General features: G+C 34.3%; 3 protein-coding genes and 2 non-coding genes across 5 annotated transcripts; all 5 read left to right on the top strand.

Annotated features, from left to right (window-relative positions):
• The first annotated feature begins 486 nt into the window (after positions 1–486).
• Positions 487–3772, top strand: LOC143614703 (uncharacterized). The gene is made up of 4 exons (XM_077088060.1): positions 487–805; positions 1746–2190; positions 2413–2528; positions 3306–3772. The coding sequence occupies exons 1-4, from the start codon at positions 487–489 to the stop codon at positions 3725–3727; spliced, it is 1302 nt and encodes a 433-aa protein (XP_076944175.1). The 3' UTR covers positions 3728–3772.
• Positions 3773–4644: 872 nt separating this feature from the next.
• TRNAS-CGA (transfer RNA serine (anticodon CGA)) lies at positions 4645–4726 on the top strand. The gene has a single exon. It is a non-coding gene; the product is annotated as a tRNA-Ser (tRNA).
• Positions 4727–4853: 127 nt separating this feature from the next.
• On the top strand, positions 4854–6171 carry LOC143614707 (protein THYLAKOID ASSEMBLY 8, chloroplastic-like). The gene is made up of 2 exons (XM_077088062.1): positions 4854–5570; positions 6117–6171. Exon 1 carries the CDS (start codon positions 4858–4860, stop codon positions 5527–5529), a length of 672 nt encoding a protein of 223 aa, XP_076944177.1. The 5' UTR covers positions 4854–4857; the 3' UTR covers positions 5530–5570; positions 6117–6171.
• A 1418-nt stretch (positions 6172–7589) lies between these two features.
• TRNAH-AUG (transfer RNA histidin (anticodon AUG)) lies at positions 7590–7663 on the top strand. Its single transcript has one exon. It is a non-coding gene; the product is annotated as a tRNA-His (tRNA).
• Positions 7664–9068: 1405 nt separating this feature from the next.
• Positions 9069–21554, top strand: LOC143614709 (protein NRT1/ PTR FAMILY 1.2-like). Its single transcript, XM_077088064.1, has 7 exons — positions 9069–9086; positions 9203–9401; positions 9473–9525; positions 10354–10425; positions 19965–20126; positions 20861–21258; positions 21350–21554. Exons 1-7 carry the CDS (start codon positions 9069–9071, stop codon positions 21552–21554), a joined length of 1107 nt encoding a protein of 368 aa, XP_076944179.1.
• The last annotated feature ends 312 nt before the right edge of the window (positions 21555–21866 follow it).

The raw sequence follows: 21866 nt of genomic DNA, 5'->3' as shown, positions 1-21866 counted from the left end.
AGTAACTAAACTGTAGACCAAAACCGAGATGAAAATGAACAAAAGCTAATTAACCATAAATCGGTTATCATTTTGTTTTTGCACACTCGGTTAGCCGCAATCTACCAAAACAATTGAAGCATTCATATTTTCATATATTTTTCTAACTTTTATACCTCAATTTAATGTATTTTTGCTTTATACATATAGCTTAATTTCATGTATTTCTAAGCAAAAAATTTACTTCAAGTTTGATTTTGGTAACAGAATTTAACCAAACTGAACCAAAAACCAGCAAACTAACTGAATAAGACGAACCGATTAACAAAAAACCGACTAGTTAATAAAACATATTAACCGATTACTTCAATTTCAGCTTAGACCAGTAATCAAACCAAACCAAACCAAGCCGACCACAATCGGTTTTCCAAGTGTAAAACAAAAGACTGAAAGTTACTACAAAACGTAACAATCAAACCAGTCTTGAACACAGAGTGTACTCGAAACATGTCCGACGGAGTCCTGTCACTGCGCAGAGGAGCTCACACTGACGACGAACCAACGGAACACAACCAACACGAATCAAAATCCAAAAAACACCTATCAATTGCCACTAGAATCAGCAACAACTGCAGCAGAACACCACCCTACATCTGTCCAATTATCCTAATAGCTCTAATCATCTTCCTAATCTCCTCCTACTTCCTTCGCTCTAGTGATCTGCTCTGTGTGTCATCGATTTCGTCTTTTGATCGGCTATCTCGCAATCGGTTTTTTGGATTGGATGGGCTCGAATCGGACTTTGGTGCCCTAGGTGTCCCCTGGTGTAAGATCTCGTAACTGTCTGTGTGATGATTTGATTTCGTTGAGTTAGATCTGAATTGATGTGATAATATGTTCATTTATGTTAATCATATTCTGTTCATTCCAATGCTTGTATTGTAGAATGTTAAGATAATGCTTGCCTGCAATGTTAGTTGAAATTGCTAGACGCTAGTTGGATCGACTGTCGATTATTAATACGGATTAATATATAATTTTAAAAAAATACATACAAAAGTTCACACAGTACAGTTCAAACTTCAAACATAAACAATTAAAATGTAAACATAACAAATCAATGAGAAAATGTTCAGGCGTTAACATATTAGTTATTAGTTCATGGAGCAGGTCGGGAACTCGGTTTAATGAGTTAAAACCAAGGTCCGATTTGGGCCGATTGCGATCGCCTTTGACCATTTACCGATTTGTGGTGAAATCGGATCAGTGGCATAGCGATTAGCGAATCATGGTGTTTACGACACTGCTTGCCTGAAGTGAATTTGCCACGGTTTGAGATGATTTGCTCGTTTTTCTTAATCTAAAACCCTAACTTTTAACTCAACCTAAAAGTGTGAAGTTATTAATTTGTTATAGCGAATGATTTTTTTTAGTCTAGATCTATCTTCTGTTTGGAATGCATTAATTCAACTTAGTAGAAACTTCTTAGTGTTCACACTTACAGAAAGTAGTTTTAGAAATATGGGCCTATGGGGAATCTGTTTATGAATTCAAACAGAGTTAGTTTGCTAAACGAGCACAATACAGAATTGCAGATGTTTAGATACAAGCCTATAAGGACTGTTCATGATCATCATGCAATAAAAAGTGGTCATAACATGTTAAGTATTGTAACTTGTAAGGCATCTTTTTGAAGACCAAATTTGACCGTAAAATGATTAAGTTCTCATAATCTACATGCTTTTAATTTTTTATGTTTTTAAAAGGCAGATCGAAACATGGAAAAACCGTCAATTGGACAACTAAAGATTTGCTTCAAGGTCTTGAAGAATTTGTACCAATATACGAAACCCGACCCATCAAGAACAACATGTACGGGATGGGTTTTGATCACAGTTTTGGGCTTTGGTTTATCACTCGATGGCTGAAACCTGACTTAATGATTGAAAGCGGGGCTTTCAAGGGGCATTCAACTTGGGTTTTGAGGCAAGCAATGCCAAACACCCGGATTATCTCACTCACGCCACGTCATCCTATGAAGTACCTTAAAAAGGGTCCCGCTTATGTCGATGAGAACTGCACATATTTTGCTGGAAGTGAGTTTGTTGATTTTGGGAGTGTTGAATGGGGGAATGTGATGAAGAAACATGGTGTGACTGATTTGAGTCGAGTTCTTGTGTTTTTTGATGATCATCAAAATGAATTAAAAAGGTAAACTGCAAAATCATTATCGGAACGTATCAAACGGATCGAAAGTTGTCCAAAGTCGTATTTTTAATGCATAAAATCTTCTATATCTTTTTTCTTTAAAAAGGTTATATTATAATTGAAATTGTTTTTGTAATCATATTTGACACTCGAACATGTATTAGAAGTTCAAAATATAATGCATGATTGTTTCTTTTGATACATGTTAATATGCTATCGTTACAGATTAAAGCAGGCATTGAAAGCTGGCTTCTCAAATCTTGTTTTTGAGGACAACTATGATACAGGAACCGGAGATCATTATTCATTAAGACAAATATGTGATCAGTTTTACATACAAGGTTAGTTCACTCTACTTTATCTCAAGTTTCACATTCTTGATTAAGCGGCACCATGGATTCCACATTTTGCATTTTCATTTCAAGATATTTATGATTTTGCTCAATCGATGTTATCCAGAGATGGCATAATGGGCAAGGTGACTGGTTTAAATGTGTTCAGATCAAAATGGGCTAGTTTTAAAACGCGTCAAGGGGTATGAGTTAGGTCTGTCTGGGTTGCTTTCAAATTTCATAAAAAAAATTATAAATGCAACTTTAAATTTTATTTTTTCTCTAAAGATAATAATTTGCACATCAAAAGTATTATACTAGCTACAATGGTGATATATGTTATGGGTTGTACTAAATGTTCATGACATCCCCAATGTAGTTGTATTCTAACAAATTAGATTATTATTATCTAAATAGTATAGTTCGTGTAACCATATTTAATTATTTAAACATCTATTAATCCAAAGAAAAAGGGAAAAAATTGTTGGTGGGTTACCTGACCGGACCCATATATTCTTAAGTGCTTTATTAGTTTAGCTCATTTGCGAATTGGCCCACTTGGAGATTCTGTATTAAATACACTTTGTAAATTATTTGTAAAATCCAAAAAGGTTAAGACTGTTATATTAATGCTATAGCTTTCATAATCAAATTCAATTTATAACTAATCTATAAAATTCAAAGAAACCCTATCTGGATATATTGCTTCTCCCAAACAAGCCCAAAAGATTAAAAAAAAATCCTATATTACCCCTCATAATATTATCTTTTTTTTTTCTTTTCCAGGTGGTGGGCATAGCTGCTTTGAAGACGGGGATGAAGCTCGGTTACGTTCAGTCAGGAAAAAATTCTGGGAGAAAGCAGTAGACACCGGAGAATTGTGTGGGCCCGGGGAATCATGGTGGGGAGTTAGAGGATACATGCGGGATGATTTTAATCATACCAATAAACCAATATCATACACACAACATTTCCAAAACAGTAGGTATGTAGAATCAGTACTTGATGTTTATTGGGAGCTGCCACCTGTTGCGGGCCCGTCACTTACTCATCAAACAAGATATGACCCTGCCCGTGCACCGAGTCCCATTGTTGAAGATGAAAGATTTGGGTTGTTTAATAGGCTTGGGTTATCGAGACTTGACCCGTCTGTGTTTAATGGGTATACTCAGATGGTGTATGTTAAGGTATCTAAAGAGGAATCATAGCTGTATGGTTTTTCAGGTAGTGTTGTTTTTAGATTAGTTTTTCATATTGTAATTTGTTGGGATCTTTTGTTACACGTCTTGTGGAGGAAACAAACACTTATTAATTACTGAGTACATCTTTTGCGATAGCGTTATAGCAAAAACCCAAGCATAATAAGTTTAAGACATCATTCGTTAGTAGACAATATACAGAAGTTATTACCGTTTTATCATGTTCCTCTAGAGATATATAGCCGATCGATTTATATACTGAACTTTGGTCAAACCATCCTTTTGTGATTCCACCTGTTTTTGCTATGGGCAGCATGTCAGTTGTCCATTGAGATTATTAGTTAGCTATTTAGCTTAATTAGCATAAGCAAGTCCTTAACATCCAAAACCTCATACCAACAAATACTTGATGTTTTGCTTATTAGAAGCTTAGAAATCTTTACAAGGTCGAGCATGATGTAGTTGTTTTTAGTCATGCAGTTGTTCTCTCATTCATAGTTACGACCATTTGAGACCGACATTTTGTATGAATCCAACATCAAGTTCACTACTCTAATGATGAGCCTTGCCTTATTTGGGTGTGAGTTTAGCAAGCTTTGCTCAACTCATCAAATCACTTTATATATATATATATATATATATATATATATTAAAAACCATCTTTTGTCGGTCTCACAAATTCCAGTATTCATCAAATCTTTTGCTTAGCAGCCAATACGCATCGATTTTTCTTTACAACACCTCATCTATGCCCTCTCTCTCTCTTCATCACCGCTCTCTTTCTTCCTCATCGGTTCCCTGTAACTTGCTAGCGTTTTTTTATTTAATCAGTAAATGATTTATATTAAAGCTAAGGCACAAAACCACAAAAACTAGCTGTATCTAAACTCCTTTAAAAGAATAAAACTAAACACCTTATCAAAGCTGTCGATATGTCCGAGTGGTTAAGGAGACAGACTCGAAATCTGTTGGGCTTTGCCTGCGCAGGTTCGAATCCTGCTGTCGACGTTTTACCTTTTGTATACTTTTAAAAAATAGTAACTTAATTTTTTTTTTCCCTGCTTCTTTCTATATGATAAAATCGTCAATTGAATCGTATTATTATTATTATTATTATTATTATTCTAATCGTTATCTTTATGGCATCCTCACTCCGCCTGTACCTCCCACTCCATCTTCCCCACCACAATCCCACCGCCGTAAATTCTACAATACGATGCGGTCCACGTTCCAACCGTGGTCCCTTACACAAAGGCCGAACCCTAAGCATCGAAGCAATCCAAGCCGTCCAATCACTCAAACGCTCACACCGTTCCGATCCAACCACCGTCTCCAAAACCTTATCTCGTCTCGTCAAATCCGACCTCATCGCCGCCTTCAACGAGCTCCTCCGTCAACACCACTTCGACTTATCCCTCACTGTCTTCAACTCTATCAAATCCGAACACTGGTACAAACCTGACCTAACTCTCTACGCGAAGTTAACAACGGAGATGGCGAGCAAAGGCATGGCGGACGAGATTGACCGGTTGATTGATGACGTGGAGGTGGCGGATATGGTGTCGGCTGATGGTAAGGGAGTTGTGACGTTGATTAAGGCGTTACTGGCGGCCGATAGGGCGGATGCGACGGTTAGGGTTTACGAGATGATGAAGAGTGGTGGATGGCGGTTTGATTCGGTTAAGGATGAGTATGTTGGGAAGGTGTTGAGTAGGGGGTTGAGGAGGTTGGGGAAGAAGGAGGTGGCTGATGAGATTGATTTTGAGATTGGGAGGGTGTCGGGCGGAGTATTGGACAAGACGGCAGGTTGAAGGGTAAAGTTGCGGTAGGGAGGTGTGGAAACGAACCGAAGGTATAGAGAAAGTTTGTTTATGTTCGTTTGTTTAGTAAATGAACGATCAGGAACAATATATTTAGTTTAGTTAAAGGAGCGGATGCAAACACATGTTTTGTTTGTTCATTTGTGCTTGTGAAGGTGTGTTTGTTAAAATCCGCTCGCCTATTTATGTTTGTTTGTTTACGTTGATTTAATTAATTATTAGATCGATCGCAATTTACGTTTATAAAATTGAGGCTCGATAGATTGATGTTACGCTTAGATTTGATTGTTTTTTGTTTAATTACGGCGTTCATCTATGTGTGGTAATGTTTTTGTTTATATTGTCAACTAACACGAACAAGAAAGCTTACTTTGTTTAATTGTTTATATGTTTGGTCTTTTGTTCTCTTAAAGTAAAATGAACATGAACATGCCTTGTTTTGTTCGGTTCATTACGGTTTTGCTTAGTCTTCTTCAACTTTGTTTAAAATGTTGGTTATACCATTATTGAACTCGAAGCGCATATCCTTTTATATCTTAATGATTGTAACTAGTTTTTTTTTCGATTGCACAAATTAGGTCATGATTCTGTATAACTTGGAGATCAGCTAATGAGTTTTGAGAGAAAGAAAGAAAGATAAGTGTAACGTGGATGGAAGCGAGAACAATGAGACTTTTTGTGATTCTGGCATAAGTTTTGAGGACATCAATGCAGTGTACAACTATCAAGACCTCTTTCGCGCATATTATATCAACACCAGAATTTTGTATCTTTGTTTCTATAATGATTTTAGAGCATGTTTGGGATTGAGTTTGAAAACACCTTATTAACTATTGGCTTTTTCAAAAAGCCACCAAGTTAAAAGGTGTTTGGCCATTACATAAAACCTTTTTATTTTAGCTTTTGAAGGGTTAAAAAATAGCGTCATAGAACTAGTTAGCGAATGATTGATGAATAATAAATTCGTTAAATTGATCCCAAATGTAAAATATAATTTTGTTATCAGTCTACAATGGTTAGAGGAAAGAAAATGAGAGAGAGAAACGGCCAATAGTGGTGGATTTATTGATGGCGATGATGGTTGCTAGCTAGTTGTAATGTGGTGGCAATGGCGGTTTGTGCCATCTTCATCCCAAGTACATTATTTATCAATATCCATATAGTTATATAGAAATTCACTATCTTTTTCTGTTGTGTTTAATTAAATAATATTTTTTACATTTTATCATTATTTATTTTTCGTTCTTACTCACAACCACTTTTAAAATAATATTAAAAAATTAAACGATGTAAACAATGTAACCTCAAATTTAACTTTCTCATATAACCATGCTATAGAATTTACAAAATTCACTCAAATAATTATAGGGCACGTACTCAAAATGCTCAAAATGAAGATGAGCTAGGGAACGAAGGAAGGGTTAGGAATTCAAGTACATGGTTTTGTAATTTTGTATGATGGTTTTCTTGAACATGTATTTATATCTTCTATATACATTATAAAACATATTGTCAACTTTTCATATTCATACACTCTCTCTACAAGACCCAGTAATATTTATTACCCTTGCCTACCGGCCAACCTATACTCTGTTCTCATTACTTCTCCGGTGAGTCTTCCAGGCAGATTTAATTACGCCATTCATATCCATGATCCTCCCGTTCGTTCGTTTTTCTACCCCAATTAATGATCGGTTTAAATGTAACATCATTACCATCATTGCACATTTAATTGGCACTTAAATTGATTTGTATAAGAACTCCATGATGGAAAAATAGCTCGACGCCAGGATGATAAAAAACTTCACACCTCCCGTTCTTCATACTTTTTCAATATGAAAAAAAAATGAAAAATAAAAAGGTCGTCTTATTCAAAACCCCAATTATGACATCCCTTCTCTCCCACTTTACACCTCGGAACGCACCGTTCTTATAGAGATAAAATAGAGATAAAGGCGCTTTGACATCTTCTTAACCCGAAATGGCTGGGGAGAGCAAATGTTCCTTTTTTTGAGGGTACTTCCGGGAACAGATCCAGCGGAGACGCAGTGGGGCCTGTAGCTCAGAGGATTAGAGCACGTGGCTATGAACCACGGTGTCGGGGGTTCGAATCCCTCCTCGCCCACAACCGGCCCAAAAGGGAAGGGCCTTTCCCTTTGGGGGTAGGAAAATCATGATCGGGATAGCGGGCTACCTATTTCGTTTATTCCAATATATTTTTTTTCACGTTTAGGGTTAGTTAGAATTGCGTTCAATGAAAACTTTAACCTATTATTTGAATCGATTTTGACTTGTTTTTTTTCCTGATATTTCGATTTTTGAATCCTTCATCATATCATCTATGTGTGAACATGACAAATGGTTTGAGGTTTGCTTTTTACTATTTCTCTCAATTATTTTAAGTGATTATGAGGTTTGCAGGTTTTCAATTTCACCCATCTGTGATTTTTAGGGTTTGCAATTTTGGTGCTTTCAATTTTCTTTTTGCATAGAGCGGTAGATAAAAAGATCAAATAGATTTATCAGAGGAAGAAGCACATGAACTTGAGTTCCATCCATGGTTACTTTACTATTTAGTTTTCCCTAATATACTTTGGGATAATAGGCGATAAAAGTATGTTACCCTCAATTAGTTATGCTCTTTTTGTAGTTTTTAGTGTTAGAGTGAGCATGTAGACTTGCTTCAAATGTAAACCGCGGGAATGATGCCATTTGTGTTATATGAGTGTCTGACATGAGCTTGTTAGTGAGTTTTGATGAAATTAAGAATAAGGTTGATTATATGGTGTTTGACTTTCGATTTGGAGATTATTATTACATCTTTTTGTTAAGTTTTTGCAAGATATGAACTAGCTGGTGTTAACTTTGAAGTTAAGATTCGACTTTGTAACTATTCATAAAGTTTGATGAAATTGAAAACTAGATTGATTGATTATATGATATATAATGCTGACGTTCGTGATTTTGATTTAGGAAAAAAGCTTTTTACTCTTGCAATAATTGATAACCTGTAAATGTTGACTTTCAGTTTTATATTTAGTTACAATATGGATTTGAGGACATGGAGTATTGCTAAAAATTTAATAACTTCCTGATGCTGGATTTAGAAGATTTGATTCTTATTGTTTGTAAGACGGTCTGCTTGTTTTTTCTCAACTAAGAGCCGTTTATATTAATCTGTAAATTTTCTGTTATCATATAACATAGATGCAATTTGTGTGTGCGTGTAATGAATTAATATTCAGCAGGTTTGTATGTGTGTGAACATGTGCTTATATCTAATACATAAAAGCACATAAATCATTTATTCAAAAAGTTAGATACTTATATTACAATTGAAGTAACACAATTTTTGTAATTAAGCTTGACACACTAATTTACATTTTTCTTATATGTGCAGGCCATCCTACTGTCACAAAATGAATCTTTCTGTAGGAACATGGCTGACAAATCATCACCGTCACAACACGATATCGTTCGATGCCCATTTTTGCATTAATGAACCGACTAACTTCTCATTTTCTTTATCCATGGCTTTCCCAATGCCCGTAAGTTCCCTATACTGCTTATTAATGCCACTTTTGGTATGGGTCCAAACGTGCGGGTTGGAAAAACGGGTCTGGTTGGAGTGTCATGGGCTCAACTTCATCATTGTTCTTTTCAGTTTAGTGGAACCAAAGGCCCTATATTCGAGTACGGGACCAATTTTGATATGGCATTTAGGCTTTTTCATGGGAAAAATGGTGTGGTCCCACTTTCTGAGGGGAGATTGCAATTTTCTCAGAAAGTGAAGACTGAACAAGTGTCTCAGCAGTTTAACCCGTTAGCAGCAAAGGCGGCTACCATTAGTCTTTCGGGTTTTGGTGGGTTATTTGGGTTTAGGTTGTAACATAGATGCCATATGATTTTGATGATTCTCTGAATCAACGTGCAGGAGACTACGAGCAAACTAAACGTATTTCTCACGTAAGGGTGGAAGACTCATCAGTAACTTGGATTGAGAGAGAGTATTAAAAATGAATGTTATAAGATCCAATTACTGCACATTCAATTCCAAGAACCATTTATTGAAGATGAAACCAACATAAATTAATTAAACAAAGCAACCAATGGTCACCGGAGCAATGAAACCACCACCGGAGCATTGAAAACATCTACACTAATTAATCCCATTGTCCGTTACCTGCAGTTTTTAAGCTTTCCCCAATTCTCAATTTCTTCAAACCCTCATCCGCTTCATTATAACGCAATTCAGTTGGCCGCTAGGTTTTTTACTCTCTCAAGCTACTGACTTGATTTGTTAATTTGGCTTGCATTGTAGAAGATATTGGGGTTTCTCTTTTTAAATGACATCTTTGTTTCCAGAGTGCTAATTCACACCTGTGATTGTTAACAGGCCAAGTGCCACTGCATTGTTGCTCTCAGGTCCGCTTTTTTCCTTTTACTTCTTATGCTTTTACTGCTGAATTGATGTGATTATGTTTGTTTGATGAATATTATTATAATTAATGAATTGATGTGATTATGCTTTTTTGATGTTGTTGTAAAGAATAAATTTTGACCTGCATTTGTGATTGGAAATGCAAACGAAAAAAAAAAAAAAAAGAGAAACAACATGAAACAATAACTACTAGGCTATAACATTACATAATCTAACAATTACCTTAGTTTATGTAAGATTTCCACTGATTTGGGGCATTTTAGCTTGATAGTGTGCATTTGATTAAAAATTTGCATTGTTTGACTTCTTTCAATTAGTTATATGAAGTCTGCTAATTATTAATGCTTTTTTTTTAAAATTGTGTGATCCTTTAGGTCAAAAGTTTGACCAGTGATTTGCAAATGGTTATTACTTTCATAGAAGACTCTACTATTGTTGAAGTTCAGGTTTGTTTTATACAATGTCTAGATTTTATGTATACTATAGTTGATAATTTATGACATTTTTGTTTATGAATGACCAAGTCTATTGGGTTACGTTTTAAACTTTTACTTTAAAAATGTTGTATAGAGACCAAATCATAAATAATCATAAGGGGATGTTATTACTAATTAGGAAGAAAGGTAAAATAAGTGAAGAATGAAGATACTATATTCATGCAGGCAATGGTTGGATACTCTGACTAGGGTAAACATGCAGGGCGTTTTACTACTGCATGAGAACATTACATGGTTGGATACTCTGACTCAGGTAATGATAGACTTTGATTTGGTTGAATTACTTGATTTGCAAATACGTTGGGTCGAAACTTTATTTTTAGTTGGTTATCCACGGGTCCAAATGGGTAATACTAATATAAATGTGGTTACAGTTGTATAGTGTTTTAATTTAAAAAAAATGTAAAATTAGGGATCAGAATTTTGTTAACTTGTTTAATATCAAGGATTTGGTAATTGAATTAGGGTTAGTTATTCTCTGGTTTGGTTATTGGAGTAGAGATTTAAGTTGTTAGATGATCTTAAGGTGTGATCATATATGGTTGTATGTGGATTTCACCAGTGGGACCATGTTTGGTTCAAATATTTTGATCTTGTTATAAGCAATAAGTTTGGTTATACACTTGTGGATTTCACCAGTGGGACCATGTACTTCTACATTACAGTACGACATTGTCCTTTGCTTGTTAACTGAAAATCATAATTTAATTAAAATTAGTATTTTTGATTGTGAATTTGTATTTGTGGGTTGCAGTTTGCTCCTAGAAAATGCATTTAGAAATGGTGCAATAAGAAAGGAGATATAACTTGTGAAATTTACAACAAGGTTTGCTATTTTTTTTTATGTTTTTGGCTAGCTTATTGTCTTTAATTATTGACTTTTGGTTGACTTAACGTATGCATGCACACATGAGCTGTAGTTTCAGGTTTCCATTCTTCTGCTGGTCGGTTTACTTCTTCCATGTTATGTGGTGAGCCGTTCATGGATAATGATATTAACACAAAGAATACGAAAGGTTAGCGAGTCACTTCAATTCTTAGTTTCATACACCTTTTTTTTCATATCTAACATAAGGGTAATAAAATACGAGTCAGACTTTTTGTGAACCGTCAACCGTTCGACGGGAAGTTCATTCATTTAATAAAAACATGAACATGAACACTGACTTTTTGTTCTTTTAGTTAGAAGAATGAACATGAACCCATGTCTTGTGACTTAATTTATTTGCATCCGTGAAAGTTCGTTTATGCTCATTCATTTACGTTCGGTTCTATATTTGTTTATTTGTATCCATTCATTTATGTTCGTTTGTTCAAATGTTAGTTCAAGCATACATATTGCTAATATTAATTTAAAATCAATTTGAATTTCGTGTTTGAAAAACCTTTATTTGGGATGTCTTTGTTTACTCTTGAATTATTGGATGTAATGATCATTGTATTTAAACTTTAACATGGGAATGAGTTTACTTTTGGTATTTGTTCGTTTATGTCCTTGACGGTTCGTTTAGAATATTAACAAGCGAACGCAGACACATTCATTATCTTAAAATCTATTCGTGTTCGTTCGGTAAAACTTAAACGAACCAAAAATGCTATACATGTTTGTTCGGTTCGTTTACAAGCCTACCCTCTAGAAATTGTGTTAGTTTTTGTCACTAATCTTTGTTTTTGTTGAGTGCTTAAAAGGTGGGTTTGGGTTATGAAATGAAATTAAACGAACTGTTCTCTATTTCAAGTTATTTAACGGTAATTAGGACAGTTGTTTTGTATACCCCTGTGCTTCTTGATTAGTGATAATAAACCTGCAATAGATTTTTCGATTAACTGTGAATTTCTTTTGAGACTTGAGACGTTCAGCTCCTTCTAAGTTTCAAAACATTAAGACTCCCATGATAGAGGTGGGATCACTTGTGGATTAAGTTTCTCAAAACTATACCTTTATGTCTTCATGCTATAATTTGATTATTTATATATACTTCATTGCAGAGCCAGTTCAAGTGTTAAGTTGACATTCTTGGTTACCAGTACAAATGATGCAAAACATTCTATTAAAGGGGACATATTGCTTGATTATTTAGGCAACCAAGCAACTTGGGTATAATTATTGCCATCATTATTATTTTTATTGTTTTGAAGTCTTCTTACTGTAAAGAGTCATTTACCAGTCTGACAAAAGCTAAACTAGGGCCTACGAAACCAAATATGATACTGGTAAAACTATACAATGTATCATGAGATGATTGATGATTGATGAACTAATGGAAATGAGTACCGTGTTACAAATTGCCGCCAAACTTTCAGCCTATAGTTAGGTTGCTTCTTCCTTTTTCTTTTAAAGAATAGGTAAGCATAAATTACTTATATACATGAGTTATGCTTCATTAACATAAAAAATACAACTTAAATATGTAATATATTGTGTTTTTTTTTGGCAAATGTTATATACAACGGCAAAGATTAGTAAATTTTTAATACATAGAGTCTGCCCCTTTCGCATTTTCATCCAAGCTTCGCCACTGATTATATATATATTTTTATTTTTTGTATCGTAAATTATACAACAAATTTTGTTATGGCAAAACAGTTTATTTACGTTATGAGATAAACATGTAAAGTTTGTATTGGACTTGTACTTTTTTTCTCTGAAGTCTATATAGTTGGAAAATTTCATTGGTTAGAAATGTGTTAATTGGCTACAAACAAAGATCATGGAAGAGAGGGTCAAACTGATCATAACAAAATAATCTGGGCAATATTGAGTCTTATGGCAAGTTTGACTTTTTGGAAAAAAAAACAGAATGGCCATTTATTAGTAGTTGTCTTGAGCACTTGAAACCTCGGAGACGACCCGTCTCCTGGCTCCCCCTCCATTGAGATTGAGGATTTTAATGCCCTACTACACATCACTTTCTATCTAATCACATGTATATATCGGTGAAAATAGTACTAATAATAAAAATGTTATGTTTCTTGTATTTCATGATTTGATTTTCAACTCTTACCCTTTTCAAGTGTGACCATTAGATTTTCTTAGAGATCTTGCTAGACAATTCATTCAAGCATCTGACTAGCGGATATGTAAATTTTAGTTGAAACTCATGATATATATTTAGTAAAAAAAATTGGATTAGTGCTGGTATTCTTTGTTTTTGCAGACACCGGAATGGTCATTTTAGTTAATTGTTCTTAGGATACTATGAATGCTTTACGCATATTTATAATCTTTTTTTGTAGATCACAGTGGATTATTATTGGTAGAAAACTAGATAGAAAAAGTAGAGGTATGTAGTTTTACTATTCTAATATTCATTTTGTTTAGTCTTCAGAATTGCTTAAATGGCTTGATATGCTATTTGCACAAGGTTCTTAACTTCATCTTCGAATGGTATGAGCCAACTTTACTTCCAATTATGTGTCTGCTGCTTATAGTTGATGGGCAAGTTAACCTTTTTTCTTGGTTTAATAATATTTATTTTCTTAAAGCTTAATTATAAATTTTCTTATAGAGATATTTGAAGATCTGCAAATTTGGTTTCATCATCACATTAAGGTGAAATGGGTATATGTTAGTATGTTACCATTTGTTAAAATGCAAATTAGATGCTTCCCGTTTGATTTTTATTTTTGTTCAATTTCTATGCAAAAAGGTCATGGCGAGACAATTTTGGCATTGGCTTACCGAAGAGAGAGGACGTGATACTTTTGTTTTCCTCTAACGGGTTAGACTATAAGCATAAAAGAAATGTTTATGCATCTGCTTTAGTGTCTTTTAGTTTAGAGATTGTAGGGAGACGATATATACATAAAAACTGATGGTGCAAATTGTACTTACATTGGAGAACCATTCGCAAGCGCGATCCTTGTTCTTGATGTTTGAGTTGAATTATTTATCAAATGACTTTTTGACTTCGGTATCTATTTTGTTCGCAATTAAAAAACGCAAACACCATTCAGTATATCAAAAGTATCTTTTTGGAATGTATAGATATAAAAATATACACATTTAATATAAAGGTAATTGCTTCCGACCTGACACAAACCACATATGGTAATGCTCATGTTTGGGAACATGACACGGTAATATTCATGTTTTGGATTATCATGTCTAACGTCTTTTAACACTTTGTAATATCGTATGCTTGCATATACCTCTTTAATCCATTTTATTAAAACAACTTATTATTAGATTCACATGAATAAATAATAAACATAAGCTTATAAACGTTCATCCATACTTAACTTTCTCTTTAATATACAAGTAAACAAAAAATAGCTATCTACATCAATTACCTAACAAACCGAATCCTACCAACCGAATCTTTTTCCCCGCCGCAACGTGCGGGCTCTTTACTAGTATTATCATATATGAAAAACTTTTATAACTCTTTACAGCCAAAGTGAGAATACATATTGTTATGACAATGCTTGCTGCTTATTACACACGATGTTAACTACATAAATTGTAGGATCTTTTAAGAATAATAAAAAAACTAACTGCATTAAACAATTTATTGTTTTTGAGTTAAATAAAACTCTGTTGTTAACATTTTAGCATCGCATTTAATATTTTTATCATCAATAATTTTGTTATACACACTTAAATAAAATTTACACACTTATGAACAATATTTGGTTTCTGAAATTCCAAATAACTATGTTTTAATAAATGTAATAAACATGTAAAAATTGTAAAGACACATCAGTTTAGTAAAGTCTTTTTATTTTTTATTTCTATCTTTATTTAAACATTTAATTATGTTTATTTAACTTTGTTAAATTAAACCTAATTTTTATATTAAAACATGCATGTTTAGTTAATCACGCGGCTTATTTATTCTTTTAATCATCATTTAGGTTAAAGCTACATAGTCAATATTATTAGATGGATGCCAAAAAATACAATGGCTTGTTTAAAGTGGGAACTCCACCTCTGATTTTGAGGAAAGAAGGGAGAAAGTGAGAGGACTCTGTGTGCTCTAATAGTTGTAATTCATTGCATCTATATCACGTGTAGATACACTATTTCTTTCCTAAGTAAAAGACAAATACAATGGTTTGTTTAATAAATCTCTTCCTTCATATATATATATATGCTACTCAAGTTGGCATTCCATTTGTAGTTTAAAAATTAAAATTACTCAATTTGGATAATAAGTGCCAAAGGACCGCTTGCCTAGCTACTTCATATGTTTAGTCTTTATTGACTACACACTGATACATGCATGTGCATGTATTTATAATTCTATTTTTGTTTTTATAGGACTTGTGTAAATGAATGACTTACCTCAAGGGTCTAAAATGAAATAAAAGTGGGTATAAAAGATTGTGTTATGAGCTACTACCATTCACACCAAAAAATGGATATCTTCAACAACAAATCATTCTTGGTTCTCTTTACAATCACTCTTCTTATATGTTCTTCCTATACAGACGCTCTCCAGCTCCCTCAACCTCGGTACATTTCCTTATTTTTGTCTTCTATTTATTTAATTATGGACAATATATAATAATAATAATAATAATAATAATAATAATAATAATAATAATAATAAAATGGTGTAAGATGTGCAGGTTAGGGGATCCTGAGTTGGCTAATCTTAAGTTTAAGTTGCCCGGTTTGGAAACCCTTAAACGTTATCTAAACAGGATACCAAAAAATCTACCAAGAAAACAACAGCCTATAGTTAAGCGTTGGTCGAAAGTATTGGATCGCATAACAGCCCCATGCGCGGAGGTGTTCAAGTGCACCCCCCCTAGCAAAGTATGTCAAAACTATTGTATTTACGAACTTGATGTAAAGAATGGCAATGTTACCAGTTGCCAAAAACATTGTGGCAACCCAAAAGAAAGGTGCTATTTTAACCCTCATAAAGGTTATGCATGCATCAATATTAAGAACTAGGGGATCCACATTGTCATTGTTTTGTTTTGGATTGCATTTGTTAGTTGTTATAAACAACTTTCGGATGTGATCCTGAATTAAAACAAAGAAGCTAGCAAACCCAGTTCAGTAATGCAAGTATCCTTATTACTAATAATGTATTGTAATATTGTACTCGATCTATTGTCTGCTACTGTATTTTATGATAATGTACGCTTGAATAAAGATCATGCTTTAATTTAGTGTATTGTCATTTTATATTCGATGGCTTGTCCATGTTATTTGAACAATTTGTTTATGATGTTTTTGGAAAATTTAAAACTTTATTTAAAAATCTAAGAGGTTGATTTGGAAATATAAAACTTTATTTAAAAACTGGGTGTCTGTTTGGTAGATCGAGGAATGGAAATTGATAATGTAATGAAATGAACAACGAAAAGAAATAGATCATTGTCATTCTGACAATGGGTGGCGGGTGGTGGAGGCGATGGCTTGGGGAAATGGTGGATGGGTGGTGGTGGCAGTGGTGATTGGCGGCAACGGCGATGGCTAGTGGTGGTGGTGGTGGTGGTGGGTGGGTGATAGGTGGTGGTGGAGGTGATGTAGAGAGAATGGAATTGAAGGGGATAAATGGAATGACTATGGGGTGTTTCAAGCGAAATAAAATGGACTATGTATTAGGTGATTCTATTCTATTTACCAACCAAACACATTTTTTTTCATTCCCGCCCGCTTGCCTACCTACTTGCCTGTTTATATGATTATTGCTTAATGGTATATGATTATTGATTTATTGGTCCTCTCTCGTCGTCTAGAAAATGAAATTAGTACTAATTTTATATATGTTAATCGACTCACGGTACTTTCACTAGAGAAACAAATTGGGCCCTCTATGGAACATGGCCATGTGCAGTCGCCCGCCCAGCAAACCCTTTAAGACTCATTTGTGACCTAAGGATGGTATACCATTTCTCCATGCGATTTAGGCTAATTGCGATGTATGATTGAGGTGTCATCTTATATATGAGTTATTGCAATATATTGGTTATTTCTTAAGAACGAATTTATAGAACTCACCAAAACGTAAACAGTGATTTTGGATTGAATAACTCTTAATCTTATAACTAGAAAAATATGTCTCTAAAACTGATTACAAACTCTTAACCATAATCACAAGTTTGATTATATTACATAACCATGGATCGATACAATTAGAAATTGATTCGAACTCCTAATTAGACATCAAATAAAACCAACATGTTTATTTACTATCTAATTAGCTATCATAAATTAGATATAACCCATTTAATTATCCATAATTGATTTAATTAATTGATCCAATTCCATAACTTGAAATTGACCCACTCGACCCAACCTGACACCGTCTTGTTTTCAAGAGAGAATTACGTCCATCAATGTGATGTAATATAACCACTTTCAAAATGAAACAGGAAAATCGAGTAAATATAATTAACAACTTCTATGTATGATCAACCTTACCTGTTTCGGACTCATACCAAAATACTATTTCATTCAACCTAAACTTGTCACAGACCCACACTAATGGAATTTAGGATTTTAACGTTTTTATAGTCTATGCATATTGCTTGTATATTATTTTAATTGGCACATAAACTTTTAAAAGTAACCGTTTATTGTAATAAAAACAAGAGCAAACCTCAAACATAAATGGATTATTTCAAAGTTTTTCTTTTGTCACATACCCAAATTTCAGTCACTAGCATTTTATTCTTCTTCCGACCATACAATCATCAACGAAGTTTTGAATTTGAAGCACTTGTTTATTGATGGTGCGGTTTTCCGAATATTCACTAGGCAAACATAATGGAGTCAAAAATAGAGCATGCTAAGTGATTCTTGCAGTCTTTTGTTTACGAAAAATATTATGTGTTTTCACAGGTTTCCTCTTAGCACGTGTCGATTTCTCATTTGTTCCTACTCATTTGCCTAATAACTTTTTAGTATAAAGTCACACGCTCACTCTGAGTATAATATGTATGTTTGTTTTCTTGTTCATGTTATAATAACAAAGAAAGTAAAAGAGAGAGTGAGATGGAGGCTCCTTCTGCACAAGAAAGTGAAATGAAACAAACGAAGCCATTAAAAGGAATTCGAAAGGGTGGTCTAAGAACCATGCCATTTATCTTAGGTATTAATTCACTGACGGATATATTTTTTTTTTCCTTTTCATACAAATATATTTTTTTAAAATGGATGGGTGTTTGCCATGCGGTTCAACTAGTTTTGACAAAAATTTCTTGGTATACCGCAAACTAACAACAAACCAAACTGTCCAGGTTGAGTTGGTCATTCAGACTGGCCGGTTTCTCTAGTTTGGTGGTTTCACGGTTCGGTTGTGACGATTTTAACCAACTTTTCTTTCGCCAAAATCGTTAGTTTGAACTAATATCATTTGAATGATAACAAACAAACAAACAAGCGTGTCTAGTAATATCTTACTTGCCAAACGGTGTCCTGGGAGAGGTTGCTCTCAGTTATACCCCGGCTCAACAAAATTTCTTTTTTCTTTTAAATAATAAATAAATAAATAATAAAGGTCAAACGTCTAGTTCCAAGTTTTAAAACAAAACCAAAACGTTAAACCACCAAACCGTGACATCTAAACTTGCTGTATCTCAAACCGACCGACTTCCTTCTGTTTAGACAGTTTGGTCAGTTTTAAGCACCTTAGCATGCTGTATATTGGCGGTTTTAGTTTCTTAACTTAGTTTTTGAATTTATATGGAGATGTACAGCAAATGAATCATTTGAAAAGGTGGCAAGTTATGGACTAGGTCCAAACATGATTCAATACTTCATGTTTGATTACCATATGAGTTTGGGTCGAATTATGGCTGATTCAAATAACCTGAATTATGAGACAAACTAAACTAAAATAGCAAATAATTTATATGTATACATATTATTATTATTATTAAAAATGTATGCATTGTTTTTGTTAAAATAAAATTCTATAATTCGAGTTCCAGCATTCCGATTGAATCAGCTTGAAAATAACAAACGCGAATTCAATTCAAGAACCAAATTCAAAATTCAAAGTAGATATTAGCCATATTTGAATATTTGAAAGCCGAATATGGCTTGTTTTGAATTTCAATTTTGTCGAGAACGATTCAAATAACTAACACCTAACTGGTTTGGATTGGTTGGTTCCTTTGATGTGTATTTATGTTGGACGTAATCCCCTCTCGAGATGTCTGGTTGGGTCGAGTGGGTCTGTTTCGAGTTATGGAATTGAGTCAACGAATTATGGATAAATTAAATGAGTTGTATTTAATTTAGGTAGCTGATTAGATTAGTAGAAAAACATGTTATTTTTTATTTATTATTTAATTAGTAGTTCGAGTTGTGGTCTATATAATCAAATCAAGCTATGATCATGGATATGAGTTTTTAATTGGTTTTAGAGTTACATTTTTCTAGTTATAAAATTGAGAGCTATTCAATCCAAATTCATCGTGTGTGTATTTCGTTTTGGTGAGATACATTAATTTTCGTTCTTGAATTTAATCGTCCGGTTTGAACTAACTTTCACTCAACCACTTCTATGATGTATTTGTAGGGCATGATCCTCCTATGGTTAACAACAGTGACCCGAGATGCAAAACCGCCCCCTTGTGATGTCCGAGTGCCTCAATCATGTAGTTTACCAACACCTGGTCAATATACTCTCCTTTATTCAGCTTTAGCTATTATGTCCATTGGTCGAACAACCCAAAATTCAGTTATTTCAACTACATTAAATGATCTTTCAAATTGGTCAAGACTCTCTAGTTTATGGCCGCTTCTCTATGGTACCAGTTGTTGCTTCATTGAATTTGCTTCACTAATAGGCTCACGATTCCCCATTACTATACATATCATAATACGACATAGTTGTATCCTTTTTTTTCCATTTAGCTTTTTGTGACCATGTAATAGAGTCGGTATCTATATATTCATCTAAGGATATATCTTTCATTACAATAGTTACATGGCAGGTCGGTTTTTGTATCGCAAAACTACGCTCTCGAGCTCGATGTTTTAATCTCTTTATCGAAATTCACTATGAATCTTTGGGGACCTATTATGAGATTTATGGACACTATCTAATAGTAAGAAGTATAAAAAAAGAAATTCTTTATATATATATTCGAACCACTCTTGGTCATATTTCTCTTTATCGAGAAATAGAAGAAGCCATACAGGGGTTTTGGCAGGTCCCGCGTATTCAGGACCAATACGTTGTTGTATACCTGCGGATATCTCTCTCTCTAACCAAACAATATATCTGCACAGACCAATCAATAGTTCAAGTCACACACTCCCATTATCCATTTTATCTTCGGAAAAATCCCTTCAACTATTGATGCCAAATCAAAAATATTGCGGAGTTCAAGGGAAATATCCAAATACATGTCTTATTCTTTTCAATAATCCATACTTATAGCAATAAAATACTATAGTTCCTACCCCAAGTGCCGCCCCTGTTCTTTGGCGTTTGGGGCGGACCAAATCGACTCCAAAGATAATCCAAAGCGAGAGAGGGTATTGGAGAGCTTCTTTGGGTGGTATTACTCCTTTGCTATTGTGTCGGTCTTGATTGCATTTACGGCTATTGTTTATATTCAAGATCATCATGGATGGAGAGTCGGGTTTGGGATCCCGGTTATTCTCATGTTTATATCTATTATCTTGTTTGTTGTTGCTTATCCTCTTTACTATAAGATGAAAGTCGAAAAAAGCGTGTTTACTAGCCTTTGTCAAGTGATAGCTGTGGCTTGGAAAAACCGAAAGAACAACTTGCCCGACTCAGTTGATGGCCCATGGTGTAACAATAAAGATGCATACGTTACTAAGCCGACCGATAACTTAAGGTAAGCTAGAGATTAGGCCGCTAGGGGCGCTAGAGATTAAATATAAGACGAGTCAACTCATTATTTTTACGATTTGTTGTTTTCCCTTTAGGTTCTTAAATAAAGCTTGCATTCTTGGCAAACCCGAAGATATGACCAACCCAATTGCTAAAGATCCATGGACCGTGTGCATGGTAGACCAAGTCGAAGAGCTAAAGGCGCTCATTAAAGTAACCCCGTTATGGTTTTCTTGTATAATGTTATCGGTGGGCATGAGCCAAACCACATTTCCAGTCCTCCAAGCTCAGGGTTTTTGAATAATCCTCAAGCGGTCATAAAAATTTCGGTAATGTGGCTTGTCTCACAATATGTCCTAAACGGGTTGGCATATGCAAAACTTGGATTTGCCGGAATGCTTGTTAGTATTGATTGTATGCATTGGGAGTGGGCAAACTCCCCAAATGCTTGGCACGGTCAATACATGCGAGATGATCATGCGCACCTGACTATATCCTTACAAACAGCTGTTTCGCAAGACTTATGGATTTGGCATGCCTTCTTTGGTGTTTTCGGTACAAATAATGATTTAATAGTCCTCCATCGGTCGGGATTTACAATAATATATTAGA

The sequence above is a fragment of the Bidens hawaiensis genome, unplaced genomic scaffold (assembly GCF_021521415.1).
Source record: "Bidens hawaiensis isolate Kalapana, Puna unplaced genomic scaffold, B.hawaiensis_p1.1 tig00040746_1, whole genome shotgun sequence".
NCBI classification, from domain to species: Eukaryota; Viridiplantae; Streptophyta; class Magnoliopsida; order Asterales; family Asteraceae; genus Bidens; species Bidens hawaiensis.
This window is presented reverse-complemented; position numbering and strand designations above follow the sequence as displayed.

What these genes read in the sequence shown, in the direction of transcription:
- LOC143614707 (XM_077088062.1), top strand. Translation starts at nt 4,858, where the DNA reads ATGGCATCCTCACTCCGCCTGTACCTCCCACTCCATCTTCCCCACCAC.
- LOC143614709 (XM_077088064.1), top strand. An exon ending in CATTAGTCTTTCGGGTTTTG is followed by an intron (nt 9,402 to 9,472) that starts GTGGGTTATTTG and finishes ATCAACGTGCAG; the next exon opens with GAGACTACGAGCAAACTAAA. An exon ending in TAAGGGTGGAAGACTCATCA is followed by an intron (nt 9,526 to 10,353) that starts GTAACTTGGATT and finishes GTGATCCTTTAG; the next exon opens with GTCAAAAGTTTGACCAGTGA.
- LOC143614703 (XM_077088060.1), top strand. Translation starts at nt 487, where the DNA reads ATGTCCGACGGAGTCCTGTCACTGCGCAGAGGAGCTCACACTGACGAC. An exon ending in TGCCCTAGGTGTCCCCTGGT is followed by an intron (nt 806 to 1,745) that starts GTAAGATCTCGT and finishes TGTTTTTAAAAG; the next exon opens with GCAGATCGAAACATGGAAAA. An exon ending in CATCAAAATGAATTAAAAAG is followed by an intron (nt 2,191 to 2,412) that starts GTAAACTGCAAA and finishes CTATCGTTACAG; the next exon opens with ATTAAAGCAGGCATTGAAAG.